Raw genomic sequence first — 18,903 nt, 5'->3', positions numbered from 1 at the left:
ATCGAAACCATTTCCCAGAAAATTTCAAGGCACGAGCAATTTAAGAAGGTAGAGAAGCTTGGAACATCGAAAGAATTTATTCCCTTGCTTTGCTAAATTTAATGTCGATAGCTAGACGCAGTTAGAGCAGGCACTATTCCTCATAAATGGGATCCGTCAAGGGGACTTCCTCAACTTTTCGGGTTAGAATTGTGCTGTCAATGCAAGGCTTAAGCCTTTGGCCATTTACCTTGAAGAGTGATCCACTTGCAGGATCATGAAGTTCGATTGCTCCATGAGGAAAGACGGTAGTGACAATGTATGGACCATCCCATCTTGACCGGAGTTTACCGGGAAAGAGTTTCAAGCGGGAATTGAAAAGCCAGACCTTTTGTCCCGGGGCAAAAGACTTTTTGACGATGTGTTTGTCATGGAAAGCTTTAGTCTTTGCCTTGTAAATTTTTGCATTTTCATACGCGTCATTACGCAATTCCTCAAGTTCATTCAATTGCAACGCACGATTAGAGCCGGCTTGTTTGAGATCAAAATTGAACCTTTTTACGGCCCAATAAGCACGGTGCTCTAATTCCACCGGGAGATGACATGCTTTGCCAAAGACAAGTCGATATGGTGACATGCCAATGGGTGTCTTATAAGCTGTCCGGTAAGCCCAAAGTGCATCGTTTAGCCGTAATGACCAATCTTTGCGATCCGGTCTAACCGTTTTTTCTAGAATGTGCTTAATCTCCCGGTTAGAAATCTCTACTTGACCACTCGTTTGAGGGTGGTAAGGTGTAGCAACCTTATGAATGACTGAATACTTAGCAAGGACGGATTTGAGATAATGATTTCGGAAATGAGATCCGCCATCACTAATGATTGCTCGGGGTGTACCAAAACGACTAAAGATGTGAGATTGAATGAAATGGATCACGACTTTATGATCATCGGTTTTGGTAGCCGCGGCTTCAACCCATTTAGACACATAATCCACCGCTACAAGGATGTACTCATAGCCATAAGAAGATGGAAATGGTCCCATGAAGTCAATCCCCCACACATCAAAAATTTCAACAATTAAAATGTTGGTGAGGGGCATCATGTCTCTTCGGGACATGGATCCAAGTTTTTGACATCGTTCACACGATTTGCAAAAATTGTATGCATCCCGGAACAAGGTAGGCCAAAAGAATCCGCTTTGAAGGATTTTGTTAGCGGTCTTTTTGGCACTGAAATGGCCTCCACAAGCAAGAGTATGGCAAAAATTTAAAATGCTTGTGGCCTCGGTTTCAGGAATACATCGCCGGATGATTTGGTCCGGGCAATACTTGAATAATTCCGGATCTTCCCAAAAGAAATGCTTGACTTGGGAGAAAAACCGGTCCCTCTCTTGTTTGGACCAATGAGCTGGAATTTTGCCAACCGCAAGATAATTGACAATATCCGCAAACCACGGAAGAGTAGAATGTGAAACTTGAAGAAGTTGCTCATCCGGAAAGGAATCACGGATGGCTGCAAATTCCGAAGATTTCTCAATAAGTAAGCGAGAGAGATGATCGGCGACAACATTGTCGGTCCCTTTTTTGTCCCGGATGTCAATGTCAAACTCTTGAAGTAAGAGGATCCATCGAATTAAGCGGGGTTTTGTCTCTTTTTTCGCTAACAAATGCCTAAGGGCGGCATGATCTGAAAAGACGATGACCTTGGAGCCAAGAAGATAGGAGCGAAATTTATCCAAGGCGTACACCACAGCTAGCAATTCTTTTTCAGTGGTGGTGTAGTTCAATTGGGCATCACAGAGAGTTTTGCTAGCATAATAAATGACATGCGGAAGTTTATCCACACGTTGGCCCAAAACCGCCCCTAATGCATAATCGGATGCATCACACATGATCTCAAAGGGAAGAGACCAATTAGGGGGTTTCATGATCGGGGCAGAGGAGAGGAGAATGCGAAGTTTGATGAAAGCTTCCATGCAAGCGTCATCAAAATTGAACGGAACATCCTTGGCTAAGAGATTACACAAGGGCCGTGAGATTTTGCTAAAATCTTTGATGAAGCGACGATAGAATCCGGCATGGCCAAGAAAAGAACGGATTTGACGGACGGAATTCGGAGGAGGAAGATTAGAGATTAACTCAACTTTTGCCTTGTCTACCTCGATTCCCCGCTTAGAAATGACATGTCCTAAAACAATGCCTTCTTGGACCATAAAGTGGTTTTTCTCCCAACTTAGAATGAGATTCGTCTCTTTGCATCTTTGGAGCACAAGAGATAAATTTTTGAGACACGAGTCAAAGGAGGAGCCAAATACGGAAAAGTCATCCATGAAAACTTCCAAGAACCTTTCAACCATATCGGAGAATATGGACATCATGCACCTTTGGAACGTTGCCGGTGCATTGCATAGACCAAAAGGCATGCGTCGATAGGCAAAAGTACCAAAGGGACATGTGAATGTTGTTTTCTCTTGATCTTGGGGGGCGATGGCCACTTGGTTATAGCCGGAATAACCATCAAGAAAACAATAGAAGCTTTGGCCGGCTAACCTTTCTAGGATTTGATCAATAAATGGGAGCGGGAAATGATCCTTCCTAGTTGATGAGTTGAGTTTACGATAGTCAATGCACACACGCCACCCGGTGGTGGTTCGTTGTGGCACGAGCTCGCCCGCTGAATTTTCAACAATGGTGAGCCCGGATTTCTTGGGGACAACTTGTGTGGGGCTCACCCACTTGCTATCAGAGATAGGATAGATGATTCCCGCATCTAGCAATTTGATCACCTCTTTCATGACCACTTCCTTCATGTTTGGATTTAACCGGCGCTGGACCTCTCTAGTAGGCTTTGCGTCATCCTCCATATGAATGCGGTGCATACAAATGGAGGGGTCAATTCCTTTCAAATCTGCCACTGTCCAACCAATAGCTTCTTTATGCTCTTGGAGCACTGCTAAAAGGTTGGTCTCTTGGTCTTTTTGAAGGTCCGAGGCAATAATGACCGGAAGGGTTTACTTTGGACCAAGGAACACATACTTGAGATGGGCCGGGAGCGGCTTAAGCTCAAGTTGTGGCGGAGATAACAATGATGGGACCGGAGGAGTGGTAAAAAGTTGGGGAAGTGGTTCTTTTGGAATTTTCCAAGGAGGTACATCCATGATAGCATTAATATCAAGCAAGGAATTGACTTCTTGAATGGCTTGATCAACATCAAAGTTTGAGAAGTCAAAATGAGACATGCAAGTTTCAAGGGGATCTTTGCTTAGGATGAAGGGGAGAGATTCTTCGACCACTTCATCAATGACATCCACAAGAAAACAATCATCCTCATTGGAGGGATGTTGAGTTGCATGAAAGATGTGGAGTTTGACTTGCATGTTTCCAAAAGCAATGTCTATCACCCCGGTTCTGCAATTAATTGATGCATTAGCCGTAGCCAAAAATGGTCTACCAAGGATCACGGGAATGTGCTTTTTTGGGTCATGGACTGGTTCCGTATCAAGAACCACAAAATCTACCGGGAAGTAGAATTTGTCCACTTTGATGATGACGTCCTCAAGAATACCTCGTGGATGCTTGACCGATCTATCGGCAAGTTGCAAAACCACGGAAGTCGGCTTAAGATCGCCCAAACCAAGTTGTAGGTAGACCGAGTATGGAATTAAATTCACACTAGCTCCTAAGTCAAGGAGGGCCCTCTCGATTTTGCTGTCACCAATGACGCACGAGATTGTGGGGGCACCCGGATCCTTATACTTCGGGGGAGTGCTGTGCTGAATAATAGCACTAACATTTTCAGTCAACCTCACTTTTTTTGGCAAATGATTTTTAGAAGTGCGCTTTTGAGTGCACAAATCTTTGAGAAATTTTGCATAGGGAGGGATTTGCTTGATAGCATCCAACAGGGGCAAGTTAATCTTCACTTGCTTGAAGACTTCCCACATGTCTTGAATTTTACAATTCTTGTTCCCAAAGTGTGTCGACTCTTGAAGACGTTGAGGAAACGGAGCTTTTGGCTCATAAGTAGTTTCCACATTTGGGGAGACATGTGTGGGATATCCGTGAATGGTATTGGGACAAGAATTTGGATTAGAAGAGCTTGAATTTGGATTTTTCAACGGCGAAACTTCTTCACTTTTGTCTCCATCGACCTTGTTGTCCACCACTCTACCACTCCGAAGGGTGGTGATAGCTTGAACTTGTTCATGAGTCGGCCCACTCGGAGGAGGGGTTTCGTCAATCACATGCATTCCTCTAGGATTTTCAAAAGGTTGAGAGGGAAACTTGCCCTTGTCCTTTTGAAGCAATTGATTCACCGAGTTAGCTATTTGGCCCACTTGATTTTCGAGATTAGCTATGGATTGAGTATGAGAGTGGACCATTTGGAGAGTAGGCTGCAAGGATGTCAAGAGTTGCTTGTTGGCATCCATTATTTGCTTATTTAATGATTCCATCATTTGCTTGTTTGCAGCTACTATCTCGTCAGTTGGACACACAGGAGGTTGATTGGAGACATTTGGATTGTAAGGAGGACGGTAGCTTGAAGAGGCTTGGAAAGGTCTACCTTGATATTGAGAAGAGGGCTGATTTTGCCGCCCTTGGTTTTGGAATTGGGAATTCTGTGGGGCTTGTTGCCGCCATGAGAAATTCGGATGATCACGCCAACCCGGATTGTAGGTGTTGGAATATGGATTGTTCCCGGGCCGCGAGAACATGGCATTAGCTTGCTCTTGGTTGGGACTAGGAAATTGCTCCGTTGTGGGGCAATCTTCCGAGAGATGGAATGGACTAGTACATGAAGCACAAACTGAACTTGCCGAATTTTGAGACAATGAAGGAGGAAGATGTGGTGCCATCAATTGATAGAATTTATGAGCGATGGCATCCACTTGAGATGATTCCTCCCTTATTGACTTTGGTTGACAAGGGTTGGTGTTGCTTGGAGTGGTTGGGGTCGGAGCCCTACGAGAATTGTGTTGAAGTGAATTTTCACTCAAATTCTCAAGTAAGGTCCAAGCCTCATCCGCATTCTTGGACATGAACATCCCACCACAAGAAGAATCAACCATGAATCTATGGGTTTCGGTCAAGCCGGCATAGAAAGCTTGCACTAATTGCCATTTTGGGATCAAATGATGAGGACACTTCCGAAGAAGATCTTGTAACCTTTCCCAAGTCTCGTGGAGTTGTTCTCCATCAACTTGAGAAAAGCTTAGAATGGAACGCCTCATTTGGTTGGTTTTACTCACCGGATAATACTTCTTAAGAAATTCTTGTTGCAATTGAGCCCAAGAAGTAATAGAGTTGGGAGCGAGGGAGTTCAACCAATATTTTGCCCTATCTTTTAGGGAGAATGGGAAGAGATGGAGATGAAGTGCATTGTCCGGAAAACCTCTCAACCGGATGGTTGAACAGATTTCAAGGAACTCATCAAGATGCTTGTATGGATCTTCATTATCAAAGCCATGAAATGATGGAAGCATTTGAATGGTACTAGACTTGATCTCATATTGAGCTGCATCGATGTTTGGCATCACTATGCAAGATGGAGAAGCATAGGTGGTAGGGATGAAATGATCTCTAAGAGTCATTGGCTCGATATTAGGAATTTCAGCCCTTTCATTCCCCGGATTTCCTACGTTATCCCCCATTATATTGAATTCAGTTTCAAGGTCCCTTGTAAGAGTGGGTTCCCTAAGGTTCCGTCTAAGAGTTCTTTCAAGAGAATTGATATCAATGGGCGAATCGATTGTGGGTAAGGAAAGTGACCTACGACCGAACATCAACAATAAAGCATATACTCAATCAAAGCAATTCATCAACCACAACTCCACATACGATGTTCCCTTTCTCCTCAATTATCAAGACGGAAAATGTAAATGGCCACGACAAGGACCGATGCTTTAACACAAAATTTAAACAGGATAAGAGCCTCAACAAGGGCTTCACAACTAAACTAAAACTAAATTTAACACATGCACAATATTCACAACTCGAAACTAGAAGTCACGAGACTTACCTGGGGTCCTCTAGACTTACAATTTGCTAGCATTCCCACGGCGAGCTTCGAGTCCCTAGAATCTTACAACACTTAAAACACAAAGGTGGTCAAAACACACAAGGAATATTCACAAGACACAATATTCACAATCAAACTAAATTTAACCCTAAACTTTGGTTGCTAAACCGTTTGCAGTCCCCGGCAACGGCGCCAAAAATTGATCGGTTGGTCAATCATACATCAACCTTCGCAATAGCACGAATCATTGTAAAATAGGGCTATTGGTCGGGTAAGTCGAACCACAGGGACTACGCTAGTCTAATACAACCTAAATGTCTAGAATCATTCTTAGAATGATGAAGGGTGTATAGAGGTTTTGTTGGATGTCACTTAAGCTAGGAAATTAAAAGTGCATAAAACAGTAAATTGCAAGAATTTAAGGGAGTGAGTACAAGTAAAGAAGGCTAGGGAAATGAATCCACCTCCATCCCTATACACATGCTAGGTTAAGATTAATTTAAGGGGAAAACAACATATATGAAAGTCATGATACATAACAATACTAGGTTGCTATAATATCCTTAAGAAGTTCATTTAATTAGAAAGGCAAGAATAAACCATCAAAGGTTCACATGATCAACTACCTAAACTAAAATGTAGCTTAGAACATGCTTACTAAGCCAAGGATTATCAAGCCCTAATTTAAATGGTGAATGCACATAAAGCTAAGAATCAAGTATAGCCCATCAAAGGGAAACCCTAAGCCATGAACTATCTAGGTTCTCCAACTCCATGCCATTAAAACCATTCCATGATCTAACTTCCATTGTCACCATGGAAGTGCAAGCAATATGATTAAGAAAGGCAACCATCCAAGACAAGATGAGTAACTCACAATAATCATTTAAAACATTCAACATTCATTACAACAAAAGTGAGGCTCTTGACCATGGAAAGACTATCAAAAATACCTTGTAATCCCCAAAAATAAACTATACTAACACATGCTTACAAGGGAGGGGTTTCATCACCTCCCTAGATGAGGTTTAGTTACCCATTGGTGAGCTAGAAGAAGGAAGAAGCATCATCCTCATCTCCATTTTCGAGCTCCTACTGTAGCACTCAAGAACACCCTCTCCTTCTCTCTTCTCTCTCCTTTCTCTTGCTCAAGATAAAGCTTAATGATATATGTGGCCTTTGGGTAGCCTTTTATGCTCCAACCATACCCTCTCTCCTCCAAGGGACACCTCCAACCACTTCATAAAGAGGGAAGATGGCATTGAGGAATCCAATGTGCAAGTGGGCTGAAATGATCCATTTCCGAAGGGCATTCTGCCTAATTTTCGAGCGCACGCTTGGTGACTTCGAGCACTCTAACTTAGTGCAATGTGCAACATGCTCCTCTTGCTCAGTGCTGACCTATTTTGGGAAAACTGCTATAACTTTGTGCCCCGAACTCCGAATGACGATCTGTTTGAAGCTTTGGAGAGCTGATTCAGTGCTTTAAAAACTTCATGTTTTGATGAAGACCCAAATCTCCAGTCTGGTTGGTCGAAAATGGGGAGAAAGGCAGTACATCAGTGCTGCCAGGCAGTTCTGCGCACCTCTGTTGTGAAGATCATAACTCTCTGCTCCGAACTCCGAATGATGAACCACTTGAAGATTTGGAAAGCTGATTCAGAGCTCTAAATCTTTCATGTTATGAGGGAAGTCCAGTTCTCGAGTTTGGAAGGTCAAAATGGCAAGCAAAGACCAGGCTCTACTGCTGCCAGAATTCAGCATTGGCACCCTTTTGTTGCTCAAGACTCCACAAGGCCTTATTCTTGTTCCATTTTGGCCAATGAACCTGAAAATGCATAAAAACATAGAATTGGAGTTAATCTACATAAAATAATTAATAACTGGACTTTGTTAATGTAATTTAGGGCGCTTGAATATACATTATTCGGCGCTCATCAAGCTCCACCACATAAGGGCGACTGATGAATTGGAAGCTTTGGTCCAAGGCATATCCTAGCCGTCCTCGCTGTGACTGACCATGCCACCTCATGCCTCGCACCACCTCCTCGTCCATAGCCAAGTCTGCTGGGATGGGAGCATAAGATTGGAACCTCTCGTACAAGAACAATTGTAGAAATATGGTAGACGTGTACGAGCAATGGACGTAGCGCCTTACAGATCGCCCCATATCTTCCCACACCATGTTAAGCCAGTGGTATAATGTTCCCAAGAATAGAGGTGCAAAGGCCACTTTCACACCATTCGCCAGCTTCACCGCCAGATCCACAAGTCGTGGTTGTGAAGCATCCTCCGAAGTCCCCTCGAACAGGTATCTCGATAGCCAGCATAGTAGATAGGCCGCGAGACTAGAAGAATGGTCAACCCAGGGACCTGGAATTCCTTTTCTTCCCTCCTCTATGAGATTCTTTTTTGTTATGAGGAAATCCTTAAAATAATATCGCACCAGCGCCCCAAGTGTGGCCTTGCGAGTACCCTTGCCTCGCTCAGCATGGCGAACACCCTGTGCGTCCCACAGCGACTTAAAATCTTTAGTTTTCTCTAGTGCTATCTCGAGATCATGAGCTAATGTCTCTTCAGCTTGCGTGAACTCCCAAGAGCCAGGATTTTCCACTCCTTGAAAAGGTAAGCCTAACAACTGGCTCACGTCCTCAATCGTGGGAGTAAACTCTCCCTGCGCAATAATGAAAGTGTGCGAGCTTGAGCTCCATCGCGAGGTTAGTTCCCATAAACCTGCAATATTGCGAGGAATGTGTATCTGGCGAAACAGCTTAATAGACGGTGTTAAACTCGCTGCATCCAAGATTGCCTCGTACTCCGGATTTGCAAGGATCGCGTCTGTCCATTTTTTCCAACTATGGGCTGGACTTATGTGATTATTGAAGTTCACATAGGACCATGGATATTGCCCTTGCTCAACCCCAAATCGCAGGATCGTATTCGCAGAGATGCAAGGAGCCAAGTTCATTTCAACTTCCTCCTCTATCAATTCAACCACTTCAAGTGATTCGCCGGCGACCACAGCCTTGCTCGCCCGGTGCCAAAACAGGTATTTTTTTCCAAAAAATGGCGCCCGTCACCATTCCGGATCTGCTGGCACCTTTGGCGGAGGGCAATCCTTCTTGCATAACTCTTGCTTCTTGCTAACCATGATGGCAATCCTTTCCACTAAGCAAATAATGCACCAAAGAACTCTAAACTTTCGTGAGATCTCTTCTCCGGCGACGATGGAGGATCAGGTAATCTCTGTACTTTTTAAGTCCTTTTCACAAATAATCCTTCACTTCGTCGCTGCCTCCCTTTTAATAGCCCTCTTGCCTCGGGAACCCCCAAAAATCAAATCGGTAACAGATGGCGCATTAATAACTGGAGGCGACCTTTCATGCTCGCGTCTCTTCCGGTTCCTTGAAAACATAAATGACCTAAAAGCCTAGTCTTGCACGCGCAATAATTCATTTTGAATCATCACACGTGCAGGGGGGCAAAATGTGGGTGTCACTTATCAGACGCTGATGTGGCACTTTGACAAGTCAATACAACCCTGGCTAAATCCTCCGTGGCAAGTTGAAAAGTCAAAACCCTCGAAAGATCATGCACTTTAAACCCTGGCATCGCTCTAGGCCCTCAAGCCTCGAAAGATCAAATCTCGAGCACTCTAAGCCCTGGCATTCCTCCAGGCACTCAAGTCTCGAAAGATCAAATCGCGAGCACTCTAAGCCCTAGCATCGCTCTAGGCCCCCAAGCCTCGAAAGATCAAATGTCGAGCACCCTAAGCCCTGGCATCGCGCCAGGCCCCCAAGCCTCGAAAGATCAAATCTCGAGCACCCTAAGCCCTGGCATTGTGTCAGGCCCCCAAACCTCGAAAGATCAAATCTCAAGCACTCTAAGTCCTAGCATCGCTCTAGGCCCTCAAGCCTCGAAAGATCAAATCTCGAGCACTCTAAGCCCTGGCATCGCCCCAAGCCCAGTAAGCCTCGAGAGGCTGATCTTCGAGCATTCCGAATCCTGGTGTTACGCCAGGTGACACTGTCTTGAGAGATCGGAGCTCCTTAACACGAGATGAGGTAGGATCTCTGTGTTATAGGAGTCCATATTTGGGAAATTTAGGAGGATCTTGGATTGGTGGATGAGAAGTCAAGAAGTGCCTTCGCTCTTAGCAAGGCCCAATTAACAAGATGATGGGATTATACACGTTATGACAGCAAACCTTAAAATCATAATTAATGTTGTGTCAGGCTTGACCAACCGACAGCCAAGCAACATTTAATGCCCCTGATTAGGGGAGAAGTGACATGGCAACATGGGATAAGGCTCGAGGAAAGGATTAGACCCTTCAACCCTCTAAATCTGCAGGATTACTCGCGTAATCCGGATTAAAGGTGATGCATGCGAGAAACTATGCATAGAAGGGACCATTGGGTAATGACCAACGATCTATAAATAGCACTGTCCTATGAAGAAAGAAACAACTCTCCGAACTAAAGAAAAGCTGTCACATTGTATATTCGCCCTACCACCATCTGGATCTAGTTAATTGGTCTTCTTCTCCTCCTCCTACACTAAGCATCTCCTCTGTTTTCCTTCGTATTTATATTACTGATATCTCTTTTTATTACTATTTTATTACTTAGCAAAAAAGAACCCCTACAAGTTTCAATAGAGTTTTACAAAGACGAAGGTCTGTGCTCTGGAGAGAGAGAGTTGTTGGTTGATTGAAGAGATGTCGAAGGTCGAAAGGCCATCTATTTGGAAAGGGAAAATGATTTACAGAAGTTTGTTAGTTCGTAAGTTGTTTTTTTGAAGTTTTAGTAAAATATTAGGTAAAATAAAATGTTTTACTTAGACAAATTTCTTTTATTGAATGATAAAAATAACCCTAAACAAGATGAGCTTTAATGAATAAAATGAGGTAAGTAGAGCCTTATAGGTAGACATTCACATATAGTGACATGAAATTCAACATTATAATGAGCGAGATGAGTTTTAATGAAGTTTTCGAGGGTCAACCCCAAGATTAGAATGAGGCCCTGGCAATGGTTTTGACAATCAAATTTGAAAAATTAAAAATCAGAACATAATTAATTATATTATAGAAAATTTAGTTCGATAACAAAATTATAAAAATTGAAAGAATTTCAATTTGGTAGCATATCCAACTTGTTCATTTACTATATAATTGATATATATTCATATGAATTTAAAAATAATTTTTTAAGTTTATATTTTATTTTGAATAAATAATTGGACAGAAATAAATACGTACATTTATAAATAGATATTATATGAATGTATGAATTGTTAAATTTAGTTTAATTTTGAATTTTAAAAATTGTGCTAAAATTTTGTTCCTTTGACCGCAACAATGAGAAGATATAACTATCTCTAAAAACGAATATTTTTAATTTTTTATAACACATTAAATTATGTGATTCTTTGCTCGAATAATATGAAGAAATTAGTATCTTTTATTACTTGTTCCAACAATTTACAGATTTTCAAAGATATTGTTATTTATGTTTAAGTCAGTTTTGATGATCTGTTCTAACTTCTAAGTTTATAACAGCCTCAAAGTATACTAATATAATATATATCATATTAGTGTAGTCAACTGGAATGATTATGAAATTTCTAGATAAACCGAGCACAAAATAATAGAAAAGAAAAACACACATTGTAGTGAATATATATAATTAGAATCGCAATAGCAGAAAACTCATTATTTGGATCAATTAAGCAACAATAGTCTTATTGTGTTCATCATATGTGACTTCTCATAAGAATAGAGCAGTTATCTGAATCATCGGTCTCTTTTCTAATTTATCATTTCGTCTACTATATGAATTAAATAACAATAGTTGACTCAATTGAAAAGGATTCTTTTTGTAATAATTGTCATAAAAACAGTTCATCATGATCTAACTAACCTTTTACCTTACATGATCGAAATAGGAAAATATATTCTTATCAATTAATCGGATATGGACATTGTATATTATTATTAGGATCGAATGGACCCTGAATATTATTAGGATAGTACACCTTTCCTAATTTCATCATCAATAGACTTCAAATATGAAATGATTAGACATTTTAGTTTTATACATGGATCTAAAAAAAATCATTATAGACTCATTAATTTAATAAAAATGATATTATTCTTTACAGATAATTTTATCATTAGAAATTCATTATATTTAATAATACAGCTCATCTCAAGCGTAATCTGGCTCAGTAGCAGCCTTGCAGCTGTTTTTAGAAAAACTTTGATTGTACGGCCGCTTTTTCTCTGATAAAAGTATGGACCGATTTTTAAAACCGATTGATATCATATATTGATTGAACATTTGAAATGCTATGAGTGAATAGAAAATATATTTTATTAATTATAACAAAGACTCCTTGTTGCACACTTCTTAGTTTGCCAAAAAAAACTTATCCTGTCATCATAATATTACTCTTTTTATTTATAATGTTTACTTACCTTAAATAAAAATAAAATTAAAATTAAAAATTTAATAATAATAATAATAATAAAGTGCCTCTCCGGCCAATTGTATGATCGGATGTCACATGAACTGGATAATAAATCCCCTTACTTTTATTTTAATGACATGAGATGTCAGATAGTATAGTGACATGGGGTGCTGTTCTTGGTCCACAAGAATTCCACAACAGTGAATTACAAAAAGCCTCACCCAGGATATATATATATATATATATCAAACTTATAAACTCCTCCATCATTTCATATGATGATCTCTAGATTCTAAAGTTCATTACATTAACTATGATGAAATCTTCGCTTCTCTCCCTACTACTATTTCTTATTCCTCTCTTGGCCTCGTGTGTTCAAAAACAGGTTTCTACTTTTCTTAATTTTATATGAAATCAGCCAATATACATATATGCATGTCTACACACACACATATATAATTATATATGTAGGTTGGTGTACCGCATATACCCCTCGCACAAATTAACTTGTATCATTAATTTCCAGGTCTATATTGTATACTTTGGACACCACACTGGAGAGAAAACATTGCAAGAAATTGAAGATAACCATCACTCCTATCTCTCCTCTGTGAAAGAATCTGAGGAAGAAGCCAAGGCTTCTCTTATTTACAGTTACAAGAACAGTATCAATGGCTTCGCGGCAGTGCTTACTCCCGATGAAGCCTTAAAACTATCCGGTACTATTACAAATTACTATTATAAGGATTACTTTTACTCGGATTAATTTGCTCTCTATATCTCGATCTCATTGTGAAGAATATATATATATTAACAGAAATGGATGAGGTGGTATCTGTGTATAGAAGCTACCCAAGAAAGAACTCTTTGCATACTACGAGGTCATGGGAATTTGTTGGATTAGAAGAGGGAAAACAATTGAACAACCTCAAGGAAGACATATTATTGAAAGCTAGATATGGCAAAGACATCATAGTTGGCCTCATTGATAATGGTGATACAATATTAATCCTCAACAAATAGTGCTTTGGTTACATATATATATATATATATATATATTCTCCTTTTCTTACAAGGTTTTTGCATATATGCATGTATTGTTTGAAGAATGATTGATTTATTCCAAGCAGTATAATTCCATGTAGAAAAATTATTCTCGTTCCAAAAACCCAATCTGTATCCTTAGATATTGGGTGATCACATATACCACGTCATAGGTATTGATTGCCTTTCCGGATGAAAATGTGCCATTCAATACCAATATAAATATTAGATTATCCATGTCATAAGTATATCCACCTAATATAAGACATTATTTTGTTGTCAGTAATTTTATAAATAGGTGAGCCAACTTTTTTTCAAATGATGCATCGTCATTGGATAGGTATGCCAATGACTTGGTATACTTGACACACCCAATATCTATTCTTCTGCCACCTTGCAATGGTGGGATCCACGTACAATTCCTTTCGCTGTGTTTGGATTCAGATGTTACGAGTGATACCAGGTTATATTGCATGTGATGATGAGTGTGTTAATGATGATGATGGTCAGGTGTGTGGCCGGAGGCTAAGAGTTTCAGTGATGAAGGAATGGGACCCATTCCAAAATCATGGAAAGGAATATGCCAGAGTGGAACTGCTTTTAATTCATCACATTGTAATAGGTGAGTTTATATAACTTTTGTTCTTTTTCGTGACATAGTAATCGCTTTCTTGTTCTATGCCTGTTTTCCATTATTGAAATGAACCCGTGACCAAATTTATTCTTCTATCGCTGTTTTCCATTTGGAAACAGTGTTTCTTTTTCTTTTTTTTTTTTGTGCTTTCACTTATATGAACTTGCAACACTATCTTGGGGACCCCTTACTGATTTTAGGGCAAAAATTATGATTTCAATTTCAATTATAGCTTATTTGAATTCATCGTTGCCGGATAAGTAGATGAAGGCAGCATTGGGTGTCCTCAAGACTTGAATCAATTAGATTGTTCATTTTGAATATTTTTAAAAAATCAAAGAAGTCTCCTACATTATAACTTGAAATTTGTGATCCCAAGTAAAATGGGTTTAGGATCATTGATTCAGTCAACATATCTATTATTTTGTTTCAATTGCATTACATACAAACTTGTATAGTTTACACTCAAACAGATATGAAAATGCAACATAAAGATAGAAATTGATCAATTCTGTTGCCACTTCTTCAGGAAGATAATTGGAGCTAGATACTACATTAAAGGTTACGAACATCACTATGGCCCTCTAAATAGCACATTGGATTACCTATCTCCACGAGACAGGGATGGACACGGGACACACACATCTTCAACTGTTGGAGGAAGAAGGGTGTCCAATGTCTCGGCCCTAGGTGGATTTGCGCGTGGCACTGCCTCCGGTGGTGCACCACTAGTGCGCCTCGCGATATACAAAGCTTGCTGGGCAATTCCAGGTGTAAGCAAAGTAAATGGGAACACATGCTTTGATGAAGACATGCTAGCAGCTATTGATGATGCCATTACTGATGGAGTTCATGTACTAAGCATTTCCATTGGGGGGAAAGAACCTATACCTTACACCGAGGATTCTATTGCAATCGGATCACTTCACGCTACAAAGAAAAATATCCTAGTGTCTTGTAGTGCCGGAAACTCTGGCCCTGCCCCGGAAACTTTATCTAACACGGCTCCCTGGATCATCACGGTTGCTGCTAGTAGTTTGGACAGAGTATTTGCGGCACCTGTTGTGTTTGGAAATGGCTTGACTATTCGGGTAAATATCAACAAAATTACGATACTTCATTTTGATTTCTTGTCACACATTTTCTTTTTTCAATTCAATTTGTTCCTCTGGTCAATTTTTAGGGACAAGCAGTAACTGCATACAGGCTGAAGAAGAAAATGTACCCACTAGTATTGGCATCAGCAGTAGTCAACCCTGAAGTGCCCAAAAATGATACAGCACAGTAGGCTTTCCTTTTTACCATTTCAATGCTTGTTTTGGGGCATATTGTGATGACATTTGGCTGATGACTTGAACTTCAAATTTTTGCAGGCAATGCCTTCCTGGTTCTCTATCACCTGAAAAGACCAGAGGAAAGATTGTAATGTGCTTTAGAGGGAATGGGACCCGAGTTGGAAAAGGCGAGGAGGTGAAAAGAGCTGGGGGTGCCGGATTCATCTTAGCAAATGGTGTTGCAAATGGAGCTGAGTTAGCCTTAGACCCTCATGTTCTTCCTTCAACTGCAGTGGATGCTAACAATGCAAATAGAATTTTGGAGTACATCAACTCTACTAACAAACCATTGGCATATATCTTCCCAGCTAGGACTGTCCTACATGATACACCAGCACCATTCATGGCTGCCTTCACTAGTAGGGGACCCAATACAATTACACCTGATATTCTCAAGGTAATTAGCAGCACCAAATGTACAAGCAGTAATAGAAACAATAATTATTACTATGGATGTTTTTTCAATTGACAGCAAAGGTTTTGAAGTTGTCATTCACCTCAAATTTCTAATATTGGGATTGCTTGACAGCCTGATATCACAGCACCAGGACTAAACATACTGGCGGCATGGAGTGAAGCAGCATCACCTACGAGGTTGGAGGAGGATCACCGAGTCGTTAAGTATAACATATTTTCAGGAACTTCTATGTCTTGCCCTCATGTGTCAGCTGCAGCTGCACTTCTCAAAGCTATACACCCCCATTGGAGCAGTGCTGCCATAAGATCTGCTCTTATCACCTCAGGTACTCTTATGAATCTATATAGGGTATCATTTTAATCAGCTTTTAACTCTAATACTTGTCCTATGCATGCTAACTACCTACCATGACCTATGAATTTTTCATTAATATTGCACATTTTGATCTTGCAGCACGAATAAAGAACAATGTGGGTATGCCAATTACTGATGCGTATGGTAGCCCTGCAGATCCCTTCCAATACGGATCAGGTCACTTGAGGCCAACAAAGGCAGTAGATCCAGGACTCGTGTATGATGCCTCATACACTGACTATCTTCTGTTCCTTTGCAGCCAAGGAGTAACAAAGCTTGACCCATCATTTAAGTGTCCAAAAGTCTCACCCACGCCGAACAATCTCAACTACCCATCTCTTGCAATTTCCAAATTCAATGGTGCAGTGACTGTCAAGAGAACTGTCACAAATGTTGGTGGTGGCGGCAAGAGTTTGTATGTCTCTAGTGTCAAACCACCTATTGGATTTTCGGTTAAGATCTCTCCACCCATCTTATTCTTTAAGCATGTTGGCCAAAAGAAGAGCTTCACCATAACCGTAACAGCAGAAACTGAGAAGGCCAGCAAAACTGACAATGATCAGTATTCATTCGGGTCGTATGCTTGGACTGATGGAATCCACTTTGTTAGAAGTCCTATGGCAGTATCGTTGGCCTAGGCTTATCATTCTTGTTTTAATTTCTTCTTTTTTCATTCTTCTTGCTTGAATATATTTGCAAAGTATGGGGTTGTAGAGAAACACAAATAAGTTAAGGAAGCATTCAGTAATTGAATATAGGTTGTGAGATTGTGATAAATCATTATTCATAAAGAACTGATTTACTAGCACACATTGGGTGCCGCGTTCGCATCTCTGAACAACATTACCTTGTAAGCATTAATGCAACTTGTCAAAACAAACTAGTTCTGGGGTGGCCATTCTTAAAGATAGAAGTATTGAACAGATAATTCTTTTTTATTTATTATTATTTAATAAATATAATGTAAAATAAATAGATTTCAAGATTGAAGTTTGAATCTACAAAACACTGAGATAGTGACCAATCAACCCAAGTGATAAAAATATATTATGATCTTTCAAATTAAAAAGAGTGCCTCCATCAATTGATAAAAATATAATACCATCTTTCAAACTGAAAAGACTGTCTCAATGTATGGATAGACTCTACCGCTATTAAGCGCCAAAACCTCACGTGAGGAAGAACCACGGTAGGGTGCTACATCATGAAGCTTCTTAAAAGTATTATCCTTAATGTTGTAGGAGATGATCACAGTTGTGCCTATAAATAGCACCAAATGCACATCATCTCCCTCATCTTCTTCGCGAATCAAACTAAGCGTACACACTGCATAATGGTCAATAATCTCTGGTGAAAGAAAACAAGCAATCGTGTTAAGGTCAACCCGATACTTCAATGACCACTTAGAGTAATCTCTTTCCATCTCATAGACGTGGACATTAAATATGAGGTCATGATTAATATTGGGCCCAGCAAGATGCAAACGACCTCTAGACTCCCCAAAATGCAAGTATCTACTAGGAGCCTTCCAAATTGGTGAAGACGGCATTGAGCACAATCTTTCTTGATCAACGTCAAAGTATATGGAAGCTTCTTCTGCGCCGAAGGAAATCCAATGGATGGAACCATTGCAATAGACTCCATTCTTGAAGTCCATTGCTGTTTCGGACAAAAGATCAGCACCAAAGGGTCTCCACGCATTGGTTTCCGAGGAATAAATATGAATCTGATACAAGTCATCACCCACCTGATTCTTATGTAGTCTCTGAAGCAAAACAACTTTGTAGTGATGTGATTTCAAAGGATCAAAAGCCAAATATAGAGGGTCTAGAAGAAGAAAATGATTGAAAGAAAAGGGCCAGGGAAGAGTGGAGAATTGCTCGGTGGTGGGATTGTAAACATGGAAAGATCTGAGAAGAAGCTTAGTTAAACAGCAGAGTAGAAAACCATTGCAGGAGTGCATGATTGTTGTTCGATTATTACACTGAAAAAACATATTGGGAAAGCGAGCTAAAGACCTGTTTTGTCCATCATCTATGTCTGTGAGAGGAATGTAATCGATTTCAGTTCGGAATGTACAGGTCAAGAAAAAGCCGGAGATTTTGGGATGATGGGATTGTCGGTACCGTTGCCAGAGGAGAGAGAAGGTATGACTGGAGATTAGAGAGAGCCATGTTTTCGAGACTGACTTGAATCGAATGAGGGATTTCGGCGGCAGACGCTGAAGGATCTCCGAGACCAGATCGTTGTTGCCGCAGATGATTTCAGCGGCTGCGGAGGTGGAGGAGGAGATTTGGTCCGACGGTATCTGCGCATTCCCGCACCTCTTAATGGTAGAAGCCATTCAATTTCTTCTCTCACTACTTTGTTGAATCAACTCAAGAGAAAGGAGGTTAACTAATACATTCTTCAACTTCTGCGCATTCCGGCACCTTTAGGTGGATTGTTCTACAAGAGTAAATAAAAACAGGGGTAGTTTGGTAATGGACATTTCTTATTTTTAAAAGGTTAAAAAAAAATAGAAATAGGTAAGATATATATTTTTGATAGTCTATTATTTCTTTTTTTAGATTTTGGAAACATGTTCTCAAAAAGTCCAAGTTTTAAGAACAAACGACAAACCCTTGTTCCATTTCGATTCTCAGGAA

General features: G+C 40.3%; 3 protein-coding genes across 3 annotated transcripts; 1 reads left to right on the top strand and 2 right to left on the bottom strand.

The window, feature by feature from the left end:
* Nucleotides 1-235: 235 nt before the first annotated feature.
* On the bottom strand, nucleotides 236-8,965 carry LOC132280983 (uncharacterized; the record flags this gene model as incomplete). Its single annotated transcript, XM_059782728.1, has 4 exons — nucleotides 8,039-8,965; nucleotides 3,770-3,871; nucleotides 1,264-2,836; nucleotides 236-759 (listed from the first exon to the last, which is right to left on the bottom strand). Coding segments are annotated over exons 1-4 (3,126 nt in total), but the record flags the coding sequence as incomplete, so codon positions are not given.
* A 3,819-nt stretch (nucleotides 8,966-12,784) lies between these two features.
* On the top strand, nucleotides 12,785-16,932 carry LOC132266820 (subtilisin-like protease SBT5.6). Its single transcript, XM_059767845.1, has 9 exons — nucleotides 12,785-12,856; nucleotides 12,998-13,190; nucleotides 13,289-13,465; nucleotides 14,026-14,137; nucleotides 14,679-15,240; nucleotides 15,333-15,433; nucleotides 15,523-15,880; nucleotides 16,013-16,226; nucleotides 16,355-16,932. The coding sequence occupies exons 1-9, from the start codon at nucleotides 12,785-12,787 to the stop codon at nucleotides 16,891-16,893; spliced, it is 2,328 nt and encodes a 775-aa protein (XP_059623828.1). The 3' UTR covers nucleotides 16,894-16,932.
* A 431-nt stretch (nucleotides 16,933-17,363) lies between these two features.
* Nucleotides 17,364-18,663, bottom strand: LOC132280974 (F-box protein At5g07610-like). Its single transcript, XM_059782721.1, has one exon. The coding sequence runs from the start codon at nucleotides 18,597-18,599 to the stop codon at nucleotides 17,364-17,366; it is 1,236 nt and encodes a 411-aa protein (XP_059638704.1). The 5' UTR covers nucleotides 18,600-18,663.
* Nucleotides 18,664-18,903: the final 240 nt, after the last annotated feature.

This window comes from Cornus florida, unplaced genomic scaffold (genome assembly GCF_030987335.1).
Source record: "Cornus florida cultivar Cherokee Brave unplaced genomic scaffold, ASM3098733v1 CherokeeBrave_3.0.0_Hap2_Chr01, whole genome shotgun sequence".
Lineage (NCBI taxonomy): Eukaryota > Viridiplantae > Streptophyta > Magnoliopsida > Cornales > Cornaceae > Cornus > Cornus florida.
Note: the sequence above shows the minus strand (reverse complement) of the source record. Positions and strands in the feature narration are given on the sequence as shown.

Bases quoted from the DNA above. Each gene is read 5' to 3' on its own strand.
- LOC132280974 (XM_059782721.1), bottom strand. From the start codon at position 18,599: ATGGCTTCTACCATTAAGAGGTGCGGGAATGCGCAGATACCGTCGGAC.
- LOC132266820 (XM_059767845.1), top strand. From the start codon at position 12,785: ATGATGAAATCTTCGCTTCTCTCCCTACTACTATTTCTTATTCCTCTC. The intron at 12,857-12,997 runs GTTTCTACTTTT...ATTAATTTCCAG, and splicing joins CCTCGTGTGTTCAAAAACAG to GTCTATATTGTATACTTTGG. The intron at 15,434-15,522 runs GTAGGCTTTCCT...AAATTTTTGCAG, and splicing joins CCCAAAAATGATACAGCACA to GCAATGCCTTCCTGGTTCTC.